This window comes from Hyperoodon ampullatus, assembly GCF_949752795.1.
Source record: "Hyperoodon ampullatus genome assembly, chromosome: 14".
In the NCBI taxonomy this organism is placed as follows: domain Eukaryota; kingdom Metazoa; phylum Chordata; class Mammalia; order Artiodactyla; family Ziphiidae; genus Hyperoodon; species Hyperoodon ampullatus.
Window position 1 is genome coordinate 21,766,373 of NC_136927.1, and position 25,970 is coordinate 21,792,342.

The 25,970-nt window shown below is 45.6% G+C and overlaps 1 protein-coding gene across 2 annotated transcripts in view; it reads right to left on the minus strand.

Moving 5' to 3' along the window:
• Window positions 1–1,521: 1,521 nt before the first annotated feature.
• LUC7L (LUC7 like) overlaps window positions 1,522–25,970 on the minus strand; it is a gene marked incomplete at its 5' end in the record, with an annotated part of 30,510 nt that continues 6,061 nt past the window's right edge. For both annotated transcript variants that reach the window (XM_079719878.1, XM_079719877.1), the window contains 8 exons: window positions 1,522–1,760; window positions 2,479–2,646; window positions 3,044–3,073; window positions 5,795–5,883; window positions 8,209–8,385; window positions 12,425–12,568; window positions 13,484–13,594; window positions 25,601–25,699. In XM_079719878.1, coding sequence (XP_079576004.1) covers window positions 1,619–1,760; window positions 2,479–2,646; window positions 3,044–3,073; window positions 5,795–5,883; window positions 8,209–8,385; window positions 12,425–12,568; window positions 13,484–13,594; window positions 25,601–25,699 — 960 coding nt within the window. In that variant the 3' untranslated portion in view covers window positions 1,522–1,618. The remainder of the gene's footprint in view (window positions 1,761–2,478; window positions 2,647–3,043; window positions 3,074–5,794; window positions 5,884–8,208; window positions 8,386–12,424; window positions 12,569–13,483; window positions 13,595–25,600; window positions 25,700–25,970) is intronic.

Here is a 25,970-nt window from a genome sequence, read left to right on the forward strand (position 1 = left end):
CACTGTCCCCACCAGTCTGATCTCTTCCTCTGCCCATCCAGAGCAGAGGGCCACGGCTGGTCTGCTGCACTCCTCCGCCCAGGAGTTGAGCCAACACGGAGAGCCCAAGGCTCAGGGGTCGGGGGAACCGGGCTCTCAGGCCCTGTGATGTGCCAGGGGCAGGCGGGTGCCTCCAACACTGAGGCTGGAAAAGCCAGGTAGCAAGGGCTCCCACTGCCTGGTCCTAGACTGACTGGTGAGCGTCCAGCTGTAAGGGGAGCAGAAGCCGCCCTCCAGGCCCTCCTGGGTGTCTTGACCCCAGCGCCACCTGCTTTCTGGCTGGGACCCCAGGCCTCCTAAGTCCAGGGACACCATCTGCCCTCTGCCTCTTCAAAACCACCCCTCTATGGACGGTGGCCACCACAGTGATTGCTACTCAACTGTAGACTCACAAATGGTTACAGTGGTAAATGTATGTGCACTGCACGACAATAAAAACAGGACAAAACCCCAAAACATCCCTTCCGGAGGTGACGAATGGAGGTGTGAGGAGCTGTGCAGCCCTGCCCCTGGCTTCCCGCTCAGTCCAGACCCCGCTGTCACAGGCCAGGCTGCACCATTGAGTCGGGAACCCATGACCATAGCCCTCACCCCCTTTGCCTCTCCCCTCCCAGGAGACCTTTACACACACACACACACACACACACACACACCCGACCCAGGCTTTCTGCCAACTTGTATCCACTTCCCACCTGGGAGGGCACACCTCCACCCACCTACCAGACAGATACTCACCCCAGGCTTCCCAGTGGTCTCCCACTGTGAGCAGGGTTATGTTCCAGCATGTTCTGGCCCAGCCAGAAGCTCCCTCCAAAAATACCCCCACAAAAGTGAAAACAAGAAAAGAGCTCCCAGTTATACTTTTCCGAAGGGCTCACTTTAGCAATACGTGCAAAAGGGCTGAGGGAGAGCGGGTTAACACCACCAGGCCCCCCAAAGGTGAGTCACACCACACCTGACCCCAAAGTCAGCACGCCCTCCTCTGAGGACCTCGTGGCTGTCATGCAGATACTATCCACGGGTCTTTCTTGGCCCTAAGTAACTCCAAGAGGGGTAACTGCAGTTCATCTGAGCTCGAGTGCCAGGCTGAGGCTGCTTACCACAAACCAGACTGCCAGTCCTTGGTAAGAGGGCAGCTCAGACTTCAGAAAGACATGTGGAGCCCACAGAGCAGACGGCCGGGCACATCCGGCCCCAGCCAGTCTGGGTGTTGGAGGTGCACAGCACATCATATGCCAAAAGTCAAAGGCGAGTCCAACGGTAAGTCACATTTCTAGGCTCAACTCAGACGACCCCTGGTGTGTCCCCCAACCTGTGGAAGCCACGGCAAAGTCTAGCGCACCGGGGACAGGAGAGACTGCACCACGGCCGTCAGGAGGCAGTCTGTCAGGCTATTTATTCCCACTTGACATAACCCAGAACACAGGAGCAACTCTGTACATCTCGAGAAACTCACAGCTAGCTCCAAAACAATAGAAATGGTAAACTACAAAAGATGAGTTGTATTCAGCAAATATAAAGGGTAACGTTAGGCTGTGTCAAACACGTATCTGACTATTTACAGCGCCTGGACGTGGGTTCAGATCTCGCCGGCCTCCTTTTCCTCCGACCTCCGTGACGCGGTCTTCCCATTGGTGCTCTCGAGCCTCCAGTCGGTGGCCCCCCGCTCACTCCGCCCGCGCTCCCAGGACTCCTCCCTTGAGGCCCGCTCTCTGGAGAACCTGGGAAACAGGAACCAGAGGCTCAGCAAGGGCTGGCCCCCCCTCCTGGCTGCTCCTCAGGCACTGACACCTTGGACCCTCAGCACCAGGCCAGGTAAGGGTAGGACCCACCAAGGGTGGAAGGGCCCTAGCAGACCAGAGGGTGCCAGGCCTGCCATCTCGTGCCCAACCCACTGCCCAGGGAGGGCTGGGTAGCCACTAGAAAGTGACATCCACAAAGGTTTCTAGTAATAGGAAAAGCTTCCACTATAATGTAAACACTGCAAAGGAAAATATAAGAGTCCACACATGGAATACGATCCATTATGTAAAAACACAATGGAAAAAAAGATATTTAAAACCCATCGTACCAAAGCTAACAGTGGTCGTCTCTGAATATGATCATTAGTGGTGTTTTCTGTTGTTGCTGTTTTTCCTTTAAAAAACCACAGCAGAGGTAATAAGCAGGGCCTAGTCGGGGGCTCTGCGTACCAAAATGACAGTGAGTGTGCAGCCCCTGAGTGTGGCCATGCCCACGTGCGACCACCTCCTCAGCCTCTCAACCGTCCCAGCCCTGAAGCCATGTGCTGCCCTCGGCTTAGGGCTCTCAGTGCCCTGGGCCCCATTCAGGACTCCTCAAGGCCCTAACACTCTGTCCCACAGATGACAGAGCCCCAGACCCTGGCACACGAAGAAAGGGTTCACTCCTGGACACAGCTACTGAAGGAGTCATAGTTACTTGTATTTCGAACTCCGGTCCCTGGATGCCCGGCGGTGGCCCCGGCTGTGGCTCCGGGAACGGCTTCGGTGGCGCCGGTGTCTGTCTCGGGACCGGGACCGGGACGACTTCCGCCGCTCTCTGGAGGTAGATCTTGACCGCCTCCGACGCCGGTCCCGGGAGCGTGACCTGCAGCAGATGTTCTGCTGATGCTTTACTGTTATCTCTCCTCCTCCCACAAACTTACAACTTGGGTTCACAATAATCCCACCAACTACTCTCTGGTAACTACGGCCAGACCCTTCCCGCTGACGCTTCCTGTACATTGGCCAGGAAAGTCCCGGCTGCCCAGCAGGCCCCAGCAGCACCCTGACTGTCCCTCTCATTGACAGTGGGTCCCCACTCCCACGCTGCACTAAGCCCCAGCCAACGCCAGTTACAAACAGGACTGGAGTCTCACCCACGTCCTGTGCCCTTCATGAGCCAGACCTGACCACCAGATAATAACTGTGAAGCTATAAAGGTTAAGTATTAAGTGCACATAGAAAAGAACATCTCACTGAGAACACATAAATGGAAAACCTACCTCCTGCGATCTCTGGTTCTTGATCCAGACCTAAAATGGAAAAAAAGATGAACAATTTCCCAAAAACAGCTCCATCCCTTACAGCTGAGGGGAGGTGCCTCAAGTTCACGTGGTGAAGGAGGGCCGACTTCCCAGAAGACCTGCTACAAGGCCTGCCTCCAGCCCCAGCTGCTTGGAGGCAGAACGCAGAGACCAGCACCCAGGGGTCCATGCTGCACTGAGCTGAACCAGTGGCTCTGCAAACTCTTCACAGTGGACACCACCTCAGCTACACAGATAGTCACATGGCAGGTGCAGGGCTGGGCAGGACACCCAAGTTGCAAACACAGGTTCACTGCCAGTGAGTGTCACATGAGCTCCCTGGGAAACATTATACAACCAACAACTAAGAAATGCACTTTACAACGAGGTCTCATTTCACACCGTTCCAAGCAGAAATTTACAAGATCACCACCAACGTGTGCTCAAGGAGGAAGTGACAAAAGATGCTCACACATCATGTGGCTGGAGGGTGATCTGACAAAGCCTCTTGAAAAGCAATTTTTGTAACACCTACCGATATTTATATATTATATTCCTTTATCCCAGGAATTCTAAGGAATTTTATAAACCCTCAAACTCATACAAAGATGGTCACTAGATTACTTGTTCAAAAATAGTTTCATAAAAACTTAATCAAAAAATTTTTTTAAAAAGCAAAGGCTTCTAAAAAAAATAAAATGCAAAGGCAACAAAAGCAAAAGTCAACAAGTGGGACTACATCAGACTAACAAGCTTCTGCACAGTGAAGGGAACCATCAACAAAATGAAAAGGCGACCTACTGAAAAGGAGAAAATATCTGCAAATCATGTATCTGATAATAGGCTAATATCCAAAACACAAAAAGAACTCTAAACAGAAGGGGGAAAAAAAAAAAAGTAAAAACATGGGCAGAGGACCTGAATAGACATTTTGTCAAAGAAGACATACAGATGGCCAACAGGCACATAAAAAATTGCTCGACGTCACTATTCAGCAGGGAAAAGCAAATCAGAACCATAATGAGATATCACCTCACACCTGTCAGAATGGCTGTCATCAAAAAGACAAGAAATACACGTGTTTGTGAGGATGCAGAGAAACGGGAATCTTTGTGCACTGTTGGTGGGAATGTAAATTGGTGCAGCCACTATGGAAAACAGAAAGGAGGTTCCTCAAAAAATTAAAATGGAACTACAATATGATCCAGCAATTCCAATTCCGGGTATTTTTACCTGAAGGAAATGAAATCACAATCTTGAAAAGATAGCTGCACCCCCATGTTCACCGCAGCATTATTTATAGTAGCCTAAACATGGTAACAACCTAAGTGTCCACTGACAGATGAATGGATAAAGATGATATGGTTGTACGTATACAGTGGGATGTTATTCAGCCACAAAAAAGATGGAATCCTGCCATGTGTAACAATATGGATGGACCTTGACAGCATTATGGTAAGTGAAATAAGTCAGACAGAAAAAAATAAATACTGTATGATCTCAGTTATACGTGAAATCGAAAAAAACCCAAACCCATAGACACAGAGAACAGACTGGTGGTTGCCAGAGGTAGGGAAATGGGGGTGGACAAAAGGGGTGAATGAAGGTGGGAGAATAAAAGGATATAGTTAATTACAGCATCATAGTAGGGACTCTGTGTAGCCTTCAAGAGCACAGCTGCTATGGGAAGGTCTCACATGTGGAGGGTCCCACATATACCCCTGTGCACACAACATGTTCAGCGACTGTCGTCACCTCTGTGTCTTTTTGCTTAATATATTTTTACACTGTTTTGAGTCTATTTATAATCAGAATCTGTTAGATAGTTAAAATAATGAAAAGAAACACAAAAGATACAATAAAGGATTATTTGTCCTGAGTTATTCACTAAGGAACTCCTCCAGGAAAGCCCAGTTTCTGTGCCCAATATGAGAGCGTGGTTACTCGGCGCTCCAGCCTCTTCCTTGAACTCTGACCAGACCCGCTGTCTCCACCTGCATGTCTCTTAGGCTGAAGGGATGTCTCTTAGGCCCAAATACGGCCACAGCCAAATTCTCCTCCCCACCTCCTCCTCATCCCAACACACCATTCCCAGTCTCCCCACCGCCATAAGCGGCCACTCCTGGTCAGAAACCCTGAGCCAGCTCCACTCCCCCTTTGCACAACTTGCTCTGTCCACTAGCAAATCCTATCAGCTCCAACCCCCAGAAAACATAATTCCGTCCTGGCCCTCACAGGGTTCGAACTGCCACCTCCTTGGCCTGGACCCTCCCAGCTAGCTCACGTTCTCTCTGCTTCCACCCTACCACCCACGAGCCTGGGCCCACACCGGAGCCCGTCCCTGGTGGGTCCTGCCCACAGCAGGCATGGCAGCGTGACAGCATGTTCCTCTCTGGTGTCCCAGCTCCTGCCTGTCCTGCTGGTCAAGGGCTCCTCCACAGGAGGTGCTGTGACAGGTCCCCCTCCACCCCTGCCAGGGAGTCCACATCTTTCTAGGTAAGAATCAGGTGGCCACAGCTGCTTGAGCAGCTTGGGTGTCCTGTCCACACCGCACAGCTGTGCACACAGGTCCTCCTGGACCAGCCAGAACCTCGCTTGACTGAACATGCTATGTGTTTGCTTATTCTTCTTTTAAGAGCCACCCAGGTAATTGGCAGACCTCAACTGTCAAGGGCAGTAAGTCTGCAGTGCTGCCAGGAAGTGGGGCGTCCTCAGGTCGCACGTGCTCACCTCCTGCTCAGGCGTTCTTCCCGCTCCCTCTCCTCTCTCCTCCTCAGCCGATCCTGATTTCTCTTCTCCTGCTTTTCAGCCACAGTTTTCTAAATAAACAAAAAATTGGAAGATGGGGGAGGAGCAAGTCACACACTAGATGAACATTATTGAACAAAGCACCTTTACGTGACCTCAATACTGGCAATTTAAGAACCTAAGAGAAACTCAGGGAACAGGAACACATTCTTCATAAAACCTCTTAAACAATGGAAAATACATGGGGGAAAAAAACGCTTTATCGTTTTATAAGTTCAGTGACAAACTACATATTCTAAGTGCTGTACACTTAAATCACAGAAATTTTATCATATTGCTCAAATCAATCCATATATTTAGTTTTTTTACCCCAAGGAGACTCCACAAACTTCATGTAAAAGAGAAAACATGTATCTGACCGAATCCATCTTGCTGCAGGAGCCAAGCTGCCCTGCCAAGCTGCAGCCTATCCCGGGGTGCTGGCAGGGCTTCCTGGGGACAGCAGGCTCCACACGTCCCATCAGGCTGGGTCATGGTGAGCACAGTGGACAAGGAAGGCCGACAGGCAGGAGGTGGCCTAGCAACTCCCCTGCCAGAGCACCATCCACTGGCTAGCTCAGAGCACCCCAAAATCAACTCAGAGCCTTTCAATGCCCCCCCTCGTGCTGCCGAGGGGAAGGCCCTGAGGGGGAGGAACTTAGAGCCAGGAGACAAAGGCCCAAGAGGGCATAAAGGGTGACCTTAAATCTCAGTTCAGATGGGAGCCAGGCCTGAGGAAGAGAAGGCGTGGCCAGGACAAGGAGAGGCCGAGAACCAGCCTGTGGGCTGGCATCACCTCCTTCCCAAACCCTCCCCACTCCCTAAAACACTACTTTCTCCCACCTGAGGGAAGTCCTCACTCTTCTCACCCTGCATCCACCTTGGAGCATGGCCCAGGGGGTGCACAGCCCAGGGGGGTGCACACCTCTGGTACCACTGGGAGTGAAGCCATCTCTGATTAGGGCACACAACTCCCACCTTCCTTATCGTTAAGAGGTGCACTTCCAAATACATTTTCTGTTGTTAGTTTAACAGCTATTTATCAAAATCTGTAACTTAGTTGGGTTGTTCTATCAACTATATACTGCTCATAACTGCAATGACAATACATGACTTCTAGATCAGGTGAATACTTAAATTCTAAAGGTTTCAGTGTATTCTGAAGCAAAGGTACATCTTAAGAAAAAAACAAAAGGCTTTCAGATATAAGAAACATTAGGACAAAATTCTGGGGTGTTATGGAATGGGAAGACAATTTAAAGGAAATTCCCTAAGGAGCAGATTTTTAATGGGGATGGTAGTTGACACCAAATTGTTATTTACATTCTACTGACTACACATAAAATATTTTTATGTGTTTTATACCCATAAATTTATAAGAAAAAAATTCCAACTTAAAAATGTGTGACAAGGAATATCATTTTTCAAAATTCTACTGGGAGCACAGGAGCAAATGCTTCAAGACCAGTGCTGAGACTGCCACCCAGCTCCCTCTCCCAGGGCCGAGCACATCACTTATGGGTGACCGTCCTTGGGTGCAGGGCCCTGACACCCGCTGCTCCTTCCTGGGGACACACAAGGCCCAAGGCCTTGACTACCATGGTGTCCTACAGTCAGGTGCCATGTGTCTGTCCTTCCAATAGATTTCAGGTGTCTGGATAAAAGGCCTGCACATTTCCCAGCATCCCATCATAGGGTCCCAGTACACAATTAGGGAAAGCACCATCCATTTGAAGAAGAGAATTCAAAATATCACAAACTTATTTAACCTTCCTCCTTGGCATTCTGTACCCAAGATGTCAACTGTTGTAGAGCTTAACCCAGAACAAGGAGGAGCCCCGAGGAAGGGACATAGGCATCCAGCAGTGGGGCAGGGCTATCAGAAAAAGCCCCATCGCCTTCTCATCCTTCTAGCCAGACCACCCTCCATGTGTCCGCCTCTGTCCAAGAAAAAAAACTGCAGACTACTGGCTCTTTCCCATCACCAACAGAAGTGTTTTCACAGGGGTACGAGAACTCTCTGTACCGTGGGACTGAATTCTGCCATTTTCCTCTGTAAACAAGGGGTAGCAGACTAAATAAATATCCCAGGCTCTGCTGGATTCTGAGATCTTAGATCTCTTGTGGGAACATATGGATGAAATCTGAGTAGTTCACTGTAAAACTCAAGTATAAAACCAAGGCATGATCTTAGGATCAGAAGAGAAGGTTTTCAGCACCTCCACCAACCCCCCCCAAAAAACAAAACAAAAACAAAAACAAACAAAAAAGAACACAAGGTTTTGTAAAAGCAAAGAGATGTGAAGAAGATCACAAAACTTCTCGGGTTTCTTCAGAAACGCAACACATTAACATACCCTTAACTGATCGAGCTTCTCACGGATCTGAATGAACCCCAAGTGTAACTTGCCCCCGAAGTGGTCTGCAAGACGACGGTCATTGTCATGGAGACCAAGGTAGGCTGAACAGACTTCACAAACACGCAGCTTCTGCTGCTGAAAACTGGATGCAGGCATGGAATTCCTGTATTCTTCCTGGAGAATGGGAAGAGAGTGAGAGTCAAATGTCACTGTCTACTCAGCCCCTAAAATGGAAGTATGTGAAGGGACTACAGAGATGACTTTTATTTTTTTTTTTGGCTACATGGCATGTGGCATTGAACCCGGGGGTCCTGGCAGTGAAAGTTCCAAGTACTAAGTACTGGACCACCAGGGAATTCCCTAGAGATGACTTCTATTTTTAAAAATTTTTTTAATGTTTTATTTTTTTTTTGGCTGCGTTGGGTCTTCGTTGCTGCGCGGGCTTTCTCTAGTTGTGGCAAGCGGGGGCTACTCTTCGTTGCGGTGCATGGGCTTCTCATTGCGGTGGCTTCTCTTGTTGCGGAGCACAGGCTCTAGGCATGCGGGCTCAGTAGTTGTGGTGCATGGGCTTAGTTGCTCCACGGCATGTGGGATCTTCCCGGACCAGGGCTCAAACCCGTGTCCCCTGCACTGGCAGGTGGATTCTTAACCACTGCACAACCAGGGAAGTCCGAGATGACTTTCAAATACATAAAAACTGAATCGTTTACAAAGCTTCAGATTCTTGTAACCAACCCAATTTTAATTATTTGAGAAATGAACTACCAGTCATGATTTCAAAGCAACAAAGGGTATTCAGAACACTCAGACACACAGGATGCTGTGTGTGTTAAAAGGCCAGCAGGGAAGGTAAGTCCCTGCTATGGTGGAGAGCTCTGCAAAGACCAAAGAAACAAGACGGAAGAATCTTCAACAGGGGTCTTAAAAAAACAAACAAAAAACCTAAACCAAACAGACGAGCAAAAACCACAGGAGTATCTATGGAGATTGTCCCAATGTTCAGGAAACTGTATCCCAACACAGCCCAAAAGCTAAAATTTGGAAGGACAAATACATTAGACACTGTCTTCAAAGGAGGAAGTGTGCCAAACGGAACAAAGCACACTCCCTCCTGCAGCCAGTGCAGTCTGAGTCTAATCGTAAGAAGTCACTAGGGACTTCCCTCGTGGCGCAGTGGTTAAGAATCTGCCTGCCAATGCAGTGGACATGGGTTCGAGCCCTGGTCCGGGAAGATCCCACATGCCGCAGATCAACTAAGCCCATGCGCCACAACTACTGAGCCTGCGCTCTAGAGCCTGTGAGCCACAACTACTGAGCCTGTGCTCCACAACAAGAGAAGCCACTGCAATGAGAGGCCCACGCACCGCAATGAAGAGCAGTCCCCACTCACTGTAACTAGAGAAAGCCTGCATGCAGCAACGAAGACCCAATGCAGCCAAAAATAAATTTAAAAAATTAAAAAAAAAAAGTCACTCGGCCTCAAAGCAAAATACACGAAACACAAAAGAAAATGAACCAGAACATGGTTACTGCTGCTTGTGCTCAAATTAAAACATTCCTTCAAAATCTAGGTTTAAGAAATGCATTTCAATAATCATTTGCCCTTAAAGGGAAGACTGAATGTAGTAATCTTCCATTAATTCACACATTCAAAAGGTTCCCTAGGAAATGCAAATCAAAATAAGACATCACATCACTTACTAAACCGGCAAAGATACAGAAAGGCACTCTGGTGCCCAGGACCCCCACTGTCCTTACTCCGGCCACTGTCCCCATCCTCATCACCTGAGTGCCCCCCATAGGCCTTCCTCAGAACTACAGGACAGAACAGGATGGGGAAGGGTGCCCTTCCTCCCCTTAGCAGGAGGCAAGGCTGTCTGGTCATCCTAAGAAATGATACAGAGAGGTGCTGCGTACTCTTTACCCAGTTTCCCCCAATGGTTCTATCTTTAAAAACTATAGCACAACATCACAGAAAGGACACTGAGTGATACAGTCAAGGTTCAGAACATCCATCACCACAAAGGTCCTGCCTGCTGCCCTTTCACAGCCACACCCACTTCTCTGACTCCTTGTGACCACCAATCTGCTCTCCATTCTTATGGTTTGGTCATTTTAAGAATGTTATATAACAGATCCACACAGTATTTAACCCTTTGGGATTGACTTTTTTCACTCAGAATAATTACAATTGATTTTGAAAGAGATTATAGAGGAAGGCATTCAAAGTTTTACAGCTACAGAGAGGAGCAGAATAATATCACAAATAACTAATGTACCCACCACATTCAGCACTTCTGCTTAAGGTTTTAGTTTTTCTTTTAATGAAAGATGTAGAACATTATGATGGAAATTCAGTTCCTGATGTTTCCCTCTCTAGTGCCAGTTCTCTCCCTCCCCAGAGGCATTCGTGTGCGTTCAGCATAATCTTCAGTGCTGCCTCTGTACTTCACTGCACATGTGGACCCATAAACCGTGTGTGCACCTGGGGCATTTATAAGTCCCACGTCAGCGCTACAGGTCTTTCTCCCACCTGTGTTGCTGGAGAGCTCTCTCCAGAATGTTGCAGGCAGATGTGTTCAGTTCGTTCACTGCTGCAGGACTCCATTTCAGGGGCACATGGCTGTTTGTCCATGGGTGGTTTTCCAGGTTACCGACGGTTGCTCATTTTACCAGTTCTGCTGTGAGCGTCCTTGCACCTGTCTTCTAGCAAGGATGCTTGGAGTCCTGGGCACAAGTTACCATGGGTGCCCTATCCTGCTGCCCTCTTGGCTGTCTGCAGACATCCAAGTGGTGAACCCCACATCTACAATTATTCAGCCTATGCATAAATCTCGGAGCCATCTCACGGGTTTCTGGTGTCTGCTGTGCTCTTCAAAGCAGGAAGGCCTGGCCTCAGGACTCGCTAAGAGGCCGCAGAGCTTCCTTCCTGACCCTCTGGCCTTTCTGCTGGAGCTGTCAGCAACCGAGGGAGCCTGACTTTTTTTTTTACATGTAAACACAAATTTCCCATTTAAGTACACAGCGGTTTAGTATACAGCTGTGTAGGATTTCTACGCAGGACTTGCGACTCTTCATGCACACGTCATTGCCTCAGTGGGCCTCGCTTGAACACCCACAGGCAGTCAGCAGGATTCGTGTATTCAGCTGAGAATCGTTGTGTCATCGCTGAGCTGCTACTATGTATCAGGCACCATGACAAGCCGGGGGTGCAGCAACAACCAAGACCAGCCCTGCACTGGGGCACCGCCCACTCTGCCATCTCACCTCTACCCACCATTCTGAGAACCTTCTCATCTGGTCTCAGCTAAGGGCCTTCCAGGGTCCCTCTGTCCTACCTGGACACGCCCTGCACCCCGCAAGTGCACCCGTCTTCATCAGAATTAACCTTATCCGCTGCTCACATTCCTTTCTGCCTGACCCCCCTCCCCACAGCAGTATCATCTCCAACAGGAGAGGGAGTCTTCCGGCTTGCTCACAACTAGAGAAGTGCCTGGCCCATAGCTGGAGTTTGACAAGCACTTACTAAAGGAACACACCCGCCCCATCTTCCTCTGACTACCATTCCCACCGTTCTCGAAGCCTACCCAAGCCATCTCCAATTCCAGCAGTGAGATTTGAGAACCAGGGAGTATGCAACAGAGGAAATAATCTAGGAGGAAAACGGCTGTCACAGAAACAGACATTGAGTCCCTGACTCAGCTTCTCCACCACACAGCAGTGTGTCCTGGCCTGGCAGCCTAGCGGACACCACCTCGGTACCACCCGCAACCTGCATGGGTCTCTCTACTGAGGACACAGTGTCACTAAGCACCAGGCCTCACTGTACATAGCGTCTGCAAAGCAAGTCTGGCCCAATTACACCAGCTGAACACCCACCACGCTGCCCCCTCCCTGGGAGCCAGACGGACAGACGGCAGGTGCTCACTAACACTCCTCCGCTGACTGTTATACTCAGGACGCACTCTACACGTGAGAATAATGCGCAGAGCTGGCAAGTGCCTAGTGTGAGGCCACACGGGGTCACAGGCGCAGAGTGAAGACACAAACTCCAATGTGTGCTGACTCTAAAACATACAATCCTGACAATATACCACCGTATTTCCAACTCCTTCCCAATATGTATACAAAAAAAGAAGGCATGGCTTAATCTTAGCCCAAAAGGTCAACTCTGGAGTTACTACTTCCTCTCTAAGACATTTTTGTCACCAACCTCAGCTTCTTTTTTCTTTGCACGGACTTTCTCCACTTCCATAAGAATCTTCTGGGATTCGTCCACATTCCCTTCAGCTCCTAGCTGTTCAGCTTTAGCAAGAAGCTTCCCTATTTCTTCGTTCAGCTCATGTACTTTTTCTGCCTAGGAGAGAGAAACAATCAGGTAAGGAGACATCTAGAAACAACAGATTTTTTAATGCAAAGAAAACGAGTGTTTCTCTTGCTGCATTTCTGGTCTGTTCCACTGAAAATATTAGAACAGCTGGAAACCCTCACTGATGACATGCGAATTCTAACAATTACGGCATCCTTAACGCCACCACTGAGACTGATCATAACTAGACCTGTACACCGCATTCCAATAAAAGCAGTGGCACTGCTGTTACTGCCAACAGGTTGCAAGGACCATCATGTGAGTCAGCTTCTAGGCCATCTCTTTTTATGCCTTCTATTACAGTTCAATCTTCTGGGTAAGGGTAAAAAAATGCATGGGTCTAAATGCATACACTTATACTGTAAGCAAAATGCCTAATTATTGGGATTTGCTTTCAGAAATAAAACCGCACCGTTGATCCAGTTTGCAACTGTCTATTTCCTAAGAAATGCTTTTATAAAACTGAAAGGAAAAAAGATACTGAAGAGAGTTCCGCTGAAGAGGAGACAAGGGTCATCCAGATGACACACAGGCCAATTCCACACAGATCTACTTTCTTCTTCCATGATATGGATGCATGATAGTTTAACCATTTCCCTGCTAACTTTTCTCATTTCCTGTTTTATGTAGGGATGTTAAAAAAAAAAAAGAAACTTTAAAACACACGCACGCGTGCACACACACACACAAAAAAACAAAACAAAACAAACAAAAAAACCCCACATGCACAGTGCGGGGAGGGGCTACGAGCCCAGCGATGGCCTTCCCTCCTCACTGGGAACAGCCAAGGCAGTGGGTACCATCCACCCCAAAGATGCACACTCAGCAGAGACGGTGACTGCTAGCCCCGTGGCAGCCCAGTTCTTACGACAACAATGTGAGGCGAAGGCCTCCCCAGCATACCTTTGCGGAAACTTCTGCACTGATCTCCTCCTGCGTCTCTGCCAGCCGCTTCTTGGCAAGCTCAGTTCTCCGATCACACTCAGCAATAAAGGACTCCAAGTGATCCATCGCCTAGCTCAGGAGAGGTAGAGAGCTACAGTCAGTGACATGCCTACGACCTCAGAACTCACGTGTTCGACAGGAAATAACAGTCCTGGGTTGGTTCTTAAAGCCTGTAGGTTCAGTGGGAAGATCTGAAGCTACACTACAGCTAACATGTCCACAATCACATTCAATCAAGGGGCTCTGTTAAACCAAATGACCACTCAAAAGCATGGTCTTCTCATCTGATTTATTTCCAAAATTTGTAAAAGAACCCCCATCCCTCAACGTTTCCAAGAAATTTCTGAGGAAAATTAAAACACCTGGCCGTAACTAACAGTGGTCTCTGAGGGTCAGAAAAGGCTGGACTGAGCTAATGTCAGAGGCCCTCTCTCCTGGTGAGTCGTGGGAGATGCAGATGATGTACTCACTGGTCTTTGTGAGCCACGTAAATATTATTCCCTCATGTTCTGAGGGTAGAGTTCCCCCTTCCACCTCAAAACAAAACAATAGAACAAATGTTACTGAGAGCTGTGAACACGTTTAGTTATTGCCCACCGTCTAAAGTAGCGGGAAAACTGGTTACTACTTACCCAAAAAGGTAAAGGAAAAGACACTCTGAAAAGAGTTGGTGGGAATCAATAAAATACTAATTAATAAGCAGTCACATATGCTAAGCACTTAATTTGCCGTAATTAGTCAAAGGCCCCAACATAACTTCAGATAAACATACAAACAGGACGTCACTTTCCCAACTGTCAGGCTAGGACCAGTGATAAGTAGCACCTCCCAAGTTGCTGAAGTCAGCATCATGTTACATAGACAGCAAGTGAGGTTAGCAGTGGATGACGGGGTTAGACAGGGTGAATGATCCACCGCTGAAAAATAGAGAAAGGAAAGTTCTGGGTGGAAATGATAAGAAGTCAGGTGAAAGTTAGGCCAACGGACCAAGGAGTGATAATCTATGTCTCTTCCTCCAAATACGGTCAGGAGAGAGCACTCCACAAGGATTGGTGTGACACTGGAATGGACAGTAGGGACGCTGGAGAGGATTACAGTCCTCTCTTTTCAAATGAATGCATACTTGGGAGTAGGTCAAGACAGGGAAAAGGCTCGTGATGGTGCCAAGCCCCACTGCCCACAAGGCCAACTCCCAGATTTCACTCCACACACTTGGAACTCAGGACCTCTTTCCTGTCATTGGTCCCCAAATATTCTCAATAAACATTTCACTATGTTCAAATCAAACAAGCAGGAAAGCCAATGACTGGCATTTGTTTGCATGCATGCACTGCATTTCCTGGAAGTATGTCAAGCTGACCAGCTCTGCTGACAAGGTGGGGGGACTCGTCAGGATCAGAGCGCCAGCGAGCTGACTCGGGTCATGTACCACCTGTGCTCACCTGGAACAACAGCTCCTAACAGACCAGCCTGAGAGGTGCGAGGGTCATGCATGCACACGTGCTGAGACTTTGATGTAGAGTTCCTCTACTGTCTACCCAAAAAGAGGGATCTCACACCGGACACAGCCAGGGATCCGCTCAACAGGGGTTGAGTGGGGAATACACATTGACAGTTCTGCCAGTGCCTTTACCAACCAAGGCAACCAGCTGCATCTAAGCAAAATATAAACTGACTCGGCCATCAGATAAGCTAAAAATTAAATGGTAAACTTCACAACACAGACTAGACATACTGCAGAGACGTCTCTTAACTGCCATGTTCTTTAAAAGATGGCTCTGTCCTACTGCTCCTCCCTCTCTTCAATGTGCTTCTCAATTCCAGATTGGTTCCTAAATCAAAGAGCAGGTTTAGCATTTCCCTGGTGGTGCAGTGGTTAAGAATCCGTCTGCTGGGCTTCCCTGGTGGCGCAGTGGTTGAGAGTCCGCCTGCCGATGCAGGGGACACGGGTTCGTGCCCCGATCCCGGAAGATCCCACATGCCGCGGAGCGGCTGGGCCCGCGAGCCATGGCCGCGGAGCCTGTGTGTCCGGAGCCTGTGCTCTGCAACGGGAGAGGCCACAGCAGTGAGAGGCCCGCGTACAGCAAAAAAAAAAAAAAAAAAAAGAATCCGTCTGCTAATGCAGGGGACACAGGTTTAAGCCCTGGCCCAGGAAGATCCCACATGCCGCGGAGCAACTAAGCCCGTGCACAACTACCGAGCCTGAGAGCCACAACTACTGAAGCCCGCGCCCCTAGAGCCCGTGCTCTGCAACAAGAGAAGCCACCGCGTGAGAAGCCCGTGCACCGCTATGAAAAGTAGCCCCCTCACGCCACAACTAGAGAAAGCCTGCACGCAGCAATGAAGACCCAACGCAGCCAAAAAAAAAAAAAGGTTTAAATGATTAAAAAAAAAAAGGTACTCGAATCTAAAAATTAAGTCCTAATCACAAGGTACCACTTACTAGGAAGTTATCCACCTTTGTAACTCAGGGGTGGTGTGATGAACCATGAACTACTCAGGGGGCCTGGGCACACTGCTGGCACAGGGGGCACACAGGTCTCACTGTAGCTGGAGGCTGTCCATCCACACACAGGACCATGAGGTGCTCTCCCTGACCCTGCCTGCCTAGCAGCATCAGTGAGCCTAAGAGGAGCCCATGCTGTCAGCAGAACAGTCACAGCAAACGTGTGCCTCAATACAGCCACGCAGGGGCTCTCAAGGTACGCAATTTTCAGATGAAGAAATGGAGGCACAGTCTCCAAACTCCTGAGCAAAGGCATCAGGATGCAAAGCCCCTTGTGGTTTGACTCCAAAGTACCTACACTTAGTCCTCACAGCTCTGAGGCAGTTATCACCAGCCCAGTTTATAGAAAATAGAAAAGGGCAAAATAACTTGCCCAGGGTCACACAGGGACTCTCACCCAGGACCTGACTGGGAAAGCGTGACTGTCACACTGCACACCTGTACGACAGAGACCAGGTGTAAGCAGAACTGGTCCCGTTAGTTGATATGGTGTGTTGCTCTGGAAACCTGTCAAATAAAACATCACAAAGCAAGACACTGTGGGGGAAAAGTGAACCATATTTTCACTGAATTAGAGAGAAGCAAATCTTTACATTTTCCACATGTGAACACTGAAGAAACGGGCTGCCCTGTAACCTTAATGTTCTGTGTGTCTGTGTTCAAGTTGAAAAACTTGAGATGTATTTATAGAGATGACCAATTCCCTCTCCTAGGGAATTCCTGGATATAACACTCTCAAGAAATCAAGGCCTGGCCCTGGTGCAGTCAGAATGAGGCTGTACTGGGCTAGAAGGAGCCAATGGTGAGGCACTTTCTCCCAGATAACCTGAATTTGGGGTGGAAAAGTGCCAGAGGTCCCAGCCATCAGCCCAAGCTGAGGGTCTAGGCAGTGAACACCTACACAAAGAAACACCTTTTTTCTTTTTTTTTTTGCGGTACGTGGGCCTCTCACTGTTGTGGCCTCTCCCGTTGCGGAGCACGGGCTCCGGACGCGCAGGCTCCGCGGCACGTGGGATCCTCCCGGACCAGGGCACGAACCTGTGTCCCCTGCATCAGCAGGCGGACTCTCAACCACTGCGCCACCAGGGAAGCCCAAGAAACACCTTTATGACAACCCTGTCAGGCCCACGAGGAAATACCTTTTCACACCTTTCTGATTGGCAAAAACTGAAAGTTTGGTAACTCGCTGCTCTGTTAGTGAAGATGTGGAAATGGGAACTCTCACACATCACTGGTGGGACCATTCACCCCTGTGGAGAATTCCGTGACACTAACTACCAAAACGACAAAAGCACATCCTTTCTGGGCCAACAGTCCCGCTTCTAGGGATCCTTCCTAGATACACTCACAATGTGCCAATGTGCAATGCAGCACTATGACCATCAACGGGATGGTCCCATAAAACAGACGCACATCCTGTGGAATACTACGTAGCCACAAAAGGATGAAGTACACTATATGATAGGAAATAATCTCAAAGATATGCTGACAAACCAAAAACAAGGGAAAGGGGGGGCAGATATAGAGCATGTGTGCAGCAGACTTACTATTTGTGTTTAAAAAAAATAGAGGGTTTCCCTGGTGGCGCAGTGGTTAAGAATCCGCCTGCCAATGCAGGGGACACAGGTTTGAGCCCTGGTCCGGGAAAATCCCACATGCCGCGGAGCAACTAAGCCCATGCGCCACAACTACTGATCCTGCACTCTGGCGCCCGCAAGCCACAACTACTGAGCCCACATGCCACAACTACTGAAGCCTGCGCGCCTAGAGCCTGTGCTCCACAACGAGAAGCCACTGCAATGAGAAGCCCACACACTGCAATGAAGGGTAGCCTCCGCTCGCCACAACTAGAGAAAGCCCGTGCACAGCAACGAAGACCCAACACAGCCATAAATAAATAAATAAATAAAATTTATAAAAGTAAAATAAAAGAAAGAGATACATGTCCCTCAGGTATCCACATAATCTCTAAAGGAAAGAGAAGAAACCGAACAACTGGTTACCTCTGGGGCCAACCAGGGGGCTGAAGAACAGAGAAGGAGGCAGGCTTCACAACCTACCTCTCATATCTCAAACTCTTAACCACGTGAGTGTTTTACGTGTTTTTAAGTTACTGACAGGACTTCCCTGGTGGTCCAGTGGTAAGAGTCTGCCTTCCAATGCAGGTGATGCAGGTTCAATCCCTGGTCAGGGAACTAAGATCCCATATGCTGCGGGGAAACTAAGCCTGCATGCCACAACTAGAGAGCCTGCGCTCTGCAACTATTGAGGCTGTGTGTTGAAACTACTGAGCCCATGCACCACAACAAAGAGCCCGTGAGCCGCAAAGAAAGATCCCGTGTGCTGCAACTAAGACCCAATAAATAAATAAATGAACAACTGACAAGCAGTAACCCTAGTGACATAACTGATCTAGGCAATAATCCTCAACTGCTACTTAAAGCATGAGGCCAAAGGCTGATGGGGGCCTGTGCAACCAGGTCAGGCTGCCTGTGCCACCCAATTCCACTGACGTTTTGCCACCCGAAGTGATGCACCAGCCAGTGCCCGGCCCGGCCCGGCCCCTGCACTATTCTGTCAAATGAGAACCTGATTCTGACCGTCAAGCTTCCAGATCTAACTCCCAGGTTACAGGAAATTTCAAAGATAAAGGAAAACACGTTAAAAAGACTGCATTATAAGGATGCAATCAGCAAAATCCAGGATATGAGAAACTTAAAAATTAATTTCTTCAAACAGATTTCAAAAGACTTACAATACATCCTACTGTGTGGCTCTTATTTTGAATTCTGAGTCAAACAAATGATCATAAAAAAAATATTTTTTGAGATAGTCTGGGAAATTTGAGGACTTAGATAATGTTAAAAAATTATTTCTTAAATTACCAATACTTTAAATAAAATTATCTTCTAGATGTACTATTTGCAGTACTTATAGATAAAATTCTATGTCTAGGAACTACTGTAAAATAATCCAGTGTGGAAAGACAAGAATAAAGATGAAATAAGAGTCTTCACGTCAACAATCATTGAAAACTGGGAGATAAAACCCAGAGATCTCATTATATTATTCTGTTTACTTCTGCATGTTTAAATTTTTCCTCAACGTATTTCTAGAAACAATGCTAATAAGATACAAACTTCTATATACAAAATAGACAAACAAGGTCCTACTGTACAGCACAGGGAACTATATTCAGTATTTTGTAATAAACTATAATGGAAAATAATCTGAAAAAGAATATATATATATGTATAACTGAATCGCTTTGCTGTACACAAAAAACTAATGCAACATTGTAAATCAACTATACTTCAGTTAAAAACAAAACAAAACAAAACAACATGCTAGTAAGGAGATTCTGTCACAACCAAATATAATACCAGATCTTTGTATGCAGAGTAAAGAGAACTTCAAAAGCCAATGGCAACGCTGAAATATTTACAGATGAAATGACAGGATGTGTGAGGTTTGTTTTGAGATTTGTGAGAAGTGGGTACAAAGATGAAACACAGTTGGTCCTGAGCTGATCATTCCTGAGGCTGAGTGATGGGTACGTGGAGATTCATTATACTGTTACCTCTCCTTTTGATGTATGAGATTCTCCAGGTAAGACAAACAAACAAAAAAACAAACAAACAAAAAACCCCCAACCATCCAAGGTCAGCCTGTGGCACTTGAGCAGCAAGCTGTTGCTTCCTTCCACCTTAAAGCTGTGGTAAGGGACTGCCTCCAGGGAGCGGGAGGGGCACAGGGAAAGGGGGCTTTGGGCGTTTTCCATGACAATCAATGAATTCTGATTCAGCCACACGCTTCCAATGAGAGCACACAGAAATCTTCAGTATACACAATTTTATCTTTGTCTTTCTCATGATTTCCTAAGGAATTTTAAGTCATTGAACAGGTCTCACAAAGTTTCAAGGGCACAGTCTACCATTTGAGTGCATCATGATTTGCTCATTCATCATTGAGCCTTTTTTGTTGCATCCAACTTTTTAATCTTATAAACAATGCTAGCTACCACAAACATCTTTGTGTACCAGTGTTTGCTTGTGTTTTCAATCACAGTTGACCCTTGAACAATGAGGGGGTTAGCGATGGATCGTGTAGTACTGTAGTATGTATTTATTGAAAAAAATCCATATGTAAGTGGACCCACACAGTTCAAACCTGTGTTGTTTAAGAGGCCACTGTACTTCCTTAAGATAAGAGATTTGTAGAAGTAAGTTACAAGGTAGAAATAACTTTAAATTTTCATTTCTGCCTACTATTTTAGTAACCTGACCAGACCTAATAACTTTTCACGATTTAGCATAATTAGGAATTCCCCGGCGGTCCAGTGGTTAGGACTCCGTGGTTCCACTACAGGGTGCATGGGTTCGACCCCTAGTTGGGGAACTAAGATCCTGAAAGCCATGAGTCAAAAAAAGAAAAAAAGAAAAAGAAAGCGTAATTTTTTCTCCTCCCCTAAGAAATAATCACTTAAGAGCTTGGCATATACCTTTTAAAAGCGTATTACAACGCATATAAAAGCAATTTTTACTCCATTTAGGAGTTTTTCAAGATTTTTTCATTTTTCACATCAATACACGCATCTTCTATATCTATAGCTGTGTTTCACTGTATTTTAACACAACTATAACCATTCCACAATGAATACACATTTGCATTTTTTCACTTTTCACTAATCCAAAACGATGCAATAAACATCTTAAGTCTTCTCATACATAGGCAAATATTCTTCTAGGACAATTCCTTACAAATTGCTTAGACGGGACTCAAAGTCTATAAATATTTGAAAGTTGTATAAAGGGCTGATGAGCTCTTATAAAAGATTTACCAAGGGACTTCCCTGGTGACGCAATGGTTAAGAATCCACCTGCCAATGCAGGGGACACAGGTTCAAGCCCTGGCCTGGAAAGATCCCACATGCCGTGGAGAAACTAAGCCTGTGCGCCACAACTACTGAGCCTGTGAGCCACAACTACTGAAGCCCACGCACCTAGAGCCTGTGCTCCACGACAAGAGAAGCCACTGCAATGAGAAGTCCACACACCACAACGAACAGTAGCCACTGCTCACTGCAACTAGAGAAAGCCCACATGCAGCAACGAAGACCCAACGCAGTCAAAAATAAATAAATTTTAAAAAAAAACCTGTATGATAAACATGGCTTAAAATATAATTCAAATGCCTGTTACATTAATAATATATTTAATTTTTTCAATATGAAGACAAAATAAATGCTCTACTTTTTTTGTCAGCTGTCTCTCTAATACAACCTAGATAAAAATAGCTCCTAAATATCCCTGACTGATCTGCTAAACGGAATGATTCCTCTCCCAGCATCATATGATGCTGCTTGCATTAATTCTGGCATCAGTCTTATTATACTTTCAGAGACTTTGGAGATAAATGTTTGGCCCACCTCACAGATTCATTGTCAACAGTGAAGATATTCTATCAAAACACTTGGTGAGATACATAAATATAAGTTATTAAGAAAAATCAGAACAAGTCATGATTTAGCGATGGTTCACAACTTGTGAAAACAAAACCTGTGTCCATCTTCCAATAGTGATGACTACACTGCAGTCCCTCCAGAAACCAACCTCAACATGGGAGCTGCTGGTCCCACGCCTGGGAACTGAACAGTCCATGGGCTACGTACGTGGCAGGCTAGGAGCCTAGCACCAACAGCAGGTCATCAGGAGGCAGCAACAGTCAGTGATAGCAACAAGAGTCAGCCCACTGGCCACATCTGGCCGAAAAGCTTCTGAGGTGTTCTGATTTATCAAAATTGCAATTTTGACAAGAAAAATCACAACTAGCCTTTCTGACATATACATATATACATATATATACCTATATATATATGTGTATATATATATATCTGTTCATCCTGAATGGCCTATCTTTGAAAGATACAAGTGACCTCTGAAGACAGGTACTGGATGGCTAGTCACATGGAAAGGGAAGACTTTTCACCTGGAATCTGTAACAGTTATGTTACCTACCGAAGAGATTTAAAAACTGGATTTTTATCAAATTCTTTTAACAAATCTATATTCTGGAAAAGCACTTTATTTTTTCCTTCAAAGTTTATTCTGCATAACTAAGGGGGAAAAAAGTTATTTTAGTTTGGTATTTTAAAGTCAGGCCACATTTACCTCTATTAAAGTAACCCATTCCGTGCACCACAACGAAGAGTAGCCCCCGCTCGCCACAACTAAAGAAAGCCCTCACGCAGCAACGAAGACCCAATGCAGCCAAAAATAAATAAATAAACAAACCCATGCACACCTAAACACTACTGATATATATATATTAAAAACTTTAAGGCAGGGTAAATCTTATGGCTTGTGAATTATATCTTAAAGCCATTATTTAAAAAACCTTTTTATGGTAAACTCCCTAACACCCAGAGGTACCTGCTTAGCGCTGCACAAAGCACCACTCACCGTGTGGAAGGACCACACCTTACGCAAGTAGCCCCCACTAATAAACAGTTCCAGTACATCCTCCTCTTTTCACTTCAGTCTTTTACTTTCACAAAAAAAGCTGCAATGGGCACCTTTTCTGTGTACCCATTAACACATATCACTAAGATACAGTCCCAGCAGAGTTCTGGAACAAGTGTATACAAGCATTTGACATGCTGAGCCACCTGACAAGACTGCCCTCCCACAAACACAGCTGCTCCAAGTCACCCTTCGTTCTTCAGGACAGGAGGCCTCCTCTGTAGGTTTACAGCACTAGCCATCAAACGTTTCAACATGAGCCATCTGTAAGGCCAAATATGATTTTTAAGGAGTTGAAAGGACAGGTGGTTACCTCTTTAACAGGAAAAGGTATTCCCGCAAATGGTAAATTTTCACAATGCAAAAAGGTCTCGTGACCCACTCGAGCCCTCCAACTAAGACAAGAATGTTCATAATCTCTTGGCTTCTTCTAAAACTACTCTGTACATCTAGGCACGTCAATGGGTATAAATGTCCTTCCTTTTTAAAAATCACACTACAGAAGCCATCATATCACGCTTGCTTTTCCTCTTTATCTCGAAGATAATTTCACAACAACATACACTGAACTACACTGAACTCAATCCTCTTTCCATAGCTATACGTCATTCCATTGTAAAGAAGAGCAATGACTTAGCCAAGCCCTCACTGAAGAAGCCTACAGGGTTCTGGCTTTCCGCAGCTCTAATGCTGCAGGAATATTCTGGAGCAAATTTATCTTTGTACATATGCAAAAGTTATCAGTCAGATAAACTCTCAGAACTAGCACTCCTGGGATGTGCTTTCACATCTTCAGATGCTCAATTATCCAGGAGGTGTATCAGGATTACTTAACTCTCCATCTCCTTAGCTCTGAGTGAGGGTGAGTATCTGCCATAGGATTAGATGCCTACCAGAAAGTGTCCTTTTCTATCCTTTGCCCATTTTCTATTCAGCTATTGTTATGGCTCTTCTCAATTATCATGAATTCTATATACAAAGAATACTTGTCCTTCGTCATACATGCTGCAAATATTTTGTCCCAGTTGAATTGTCTTATTTTATGTATAGGAATTTTTGATATGCTAATATTTTAAGTCGCTACTCAGAAAAATGTATCCATCTTTCCCTTATAGCTTCTAGGCTTTATAACATGTCAAGATGGCAGAACAAAATTCTCTTTTGGGGGATCCAACCTGGTTTTTCCCCCAACTAGCTAATCCATAGTTCCTAATAGTGTTCATTGAAAAACTCATCTCCACAGTGGCTGAACACATGCCTTTCATAAAATACTAAATTACCATGTATGTTTCAGTCTTTCTGTAGTCTAAATTTCTTCTATTCATCTATTCTTCAGCATAAGTTCATCAGGGCATTTAAAAAGTACACTGACATTCTCATGTAGCAGAAATGCTTAGATTTGTGATCCAAAAAAATTATGTTACTAAAATTGAAAATTTAACCTATACATCTGTGTATCTATCTGTTTCTGATATCCCAAGGTAATGGTCTCTTTACATAAGCGTTTTTCACGTACTGAAGAATTTAAACTCACAATAAAGAAAACTTCCATCTCCAAGCCCCATCTATTAGTTGAGCTGTTTGTTGCTAAAGGCATTTTTAGTTAATTCAAAGATTCAACGCTGATGTTGAAGACTGTACTTGAAAAAGAAATGATAATTTTAATCACTTTTTAAGTTTACTGATTTAAGTAGAATTGACTCTAGCTATAATATACCCTCTAAAATGTCCACTGGCAGAAAAAAAAAGTCTTTCCTTGGTTTTGCTTTTCTCTGACTTCCTTCCACCAAGCTCAGTGCCTTCCCAGGCTTCACTGAGGAACCTGAATGGCATCAAACCCCTCACTGACCTCTGGTCACACCAGGGATGGAGGACTTGGAAAAAGAAAAAACTAACAGAGTGACTCCATGGGAATTCCCTGGCAGTCCAGTGGTTAGGACTCGGCGATTCCACTGCAGGGGACCTGGGTTCAATCACTGGTCGGGGAACTAAGATCCCACAAGCAACACAGCGCGGCCCAAAAATAAATAAATAAATAGATAGATAGATAGATAGATAGATAGATAGATAGAATGGAGTGACAATCATGCATTCTCAATGGGGACAGGGATGAAAACTTGTCATGAAGAGTGAAAAAAACCTCAGATATTACAATGGTTTGTGGCCTGGCAAGGATCACATAAACTGATATGCTGGGTATCTGTGGTATCAAAATTTCATGGCGGGGAAGTAGACAAATTACGGGAAAAGGTCTAAAAAGGGCTCCTCTGGGAGGCAAAAATAACAATAAAGTTATGAAATGCCATTTTATAACCACTAAATTGCAAAAATTTAATGGTCTGACAATACCAAATGTTAGTGAGGATGTGTACACTGCTATTAGGGCTGTAAACTGATACACTTTCTCAAACAACAGGGAGAAAAAAGAAAAAGACAACATTACAGATCTTGCAAGAATAAACATGCCTCTCCTACAATCCAGCAATTCCTCTCCTAGGACTATACCCTAGATAAACCCTTGTACATGTGCACCAAGAAGATATTCAAGAACATTTATAACACTGTTCATAATAGTTTAAGAATTTAAAAAAAAAAAAGAAACTAGTATCAACCCAATTGTCTATGAATACAAAATGGATAGTTTGGGGAATACTCAAGCAGCAATGAAAACAAACAAACCATACTCAACAAAATATGTAAGCTGGAACATAACACTGAAGGAAAAAAGTTATTAAAGATTACCTATGCTATGAAACCATTTTTATAAGACTCAAAAAGAAGAATAAACACAATGTCCAAGGAATCATAAAATATGTAATAAGAAACATTTTTAAAGAAAACGATACATACAAAACATAGAACAGAATAGGGATGATAGACACACAGACACAAATCGGTACTGGCCACGTTCTAGCTCCCAGCCAGAGAGCGGTGGAATGACATCTATTTCATTATTCTGCTTCATAACTTACATAGGTTACATTATTCTTGTTAGTGCAGTATTTGGCTCTTCACAGTAGGGAATAATTAACACAAAATAAAACTTACATCCAATTCAAAAAAGAGGTCCCTTTCTTTACTTGCAATCTCATAATCTGCTCGGAGGGCCAAATCGTGGATCTTGGTACATTCTCCTAAATCCATGCGCTGTGAGAAAGAAACAAAAATTTACACATGAACATCTACCCATTTGTAGGAAGCACGTGACCTGGTGTTTTAGCTGTCACCAAAATAAACAATACTTTTTTGGATATTAACTATGATAAGAAAATTAAAAAATAATATGGCTAAGAAGCCTTATTTTCCTTTTATTGGTATCGTCATGACTATATGACACTCAGAACAGGTGCATTTAAGTGTAATGATTTATATCTCTTATAGAACCAGAAATAGACTAGTAATGTTTTCATTATTTAGC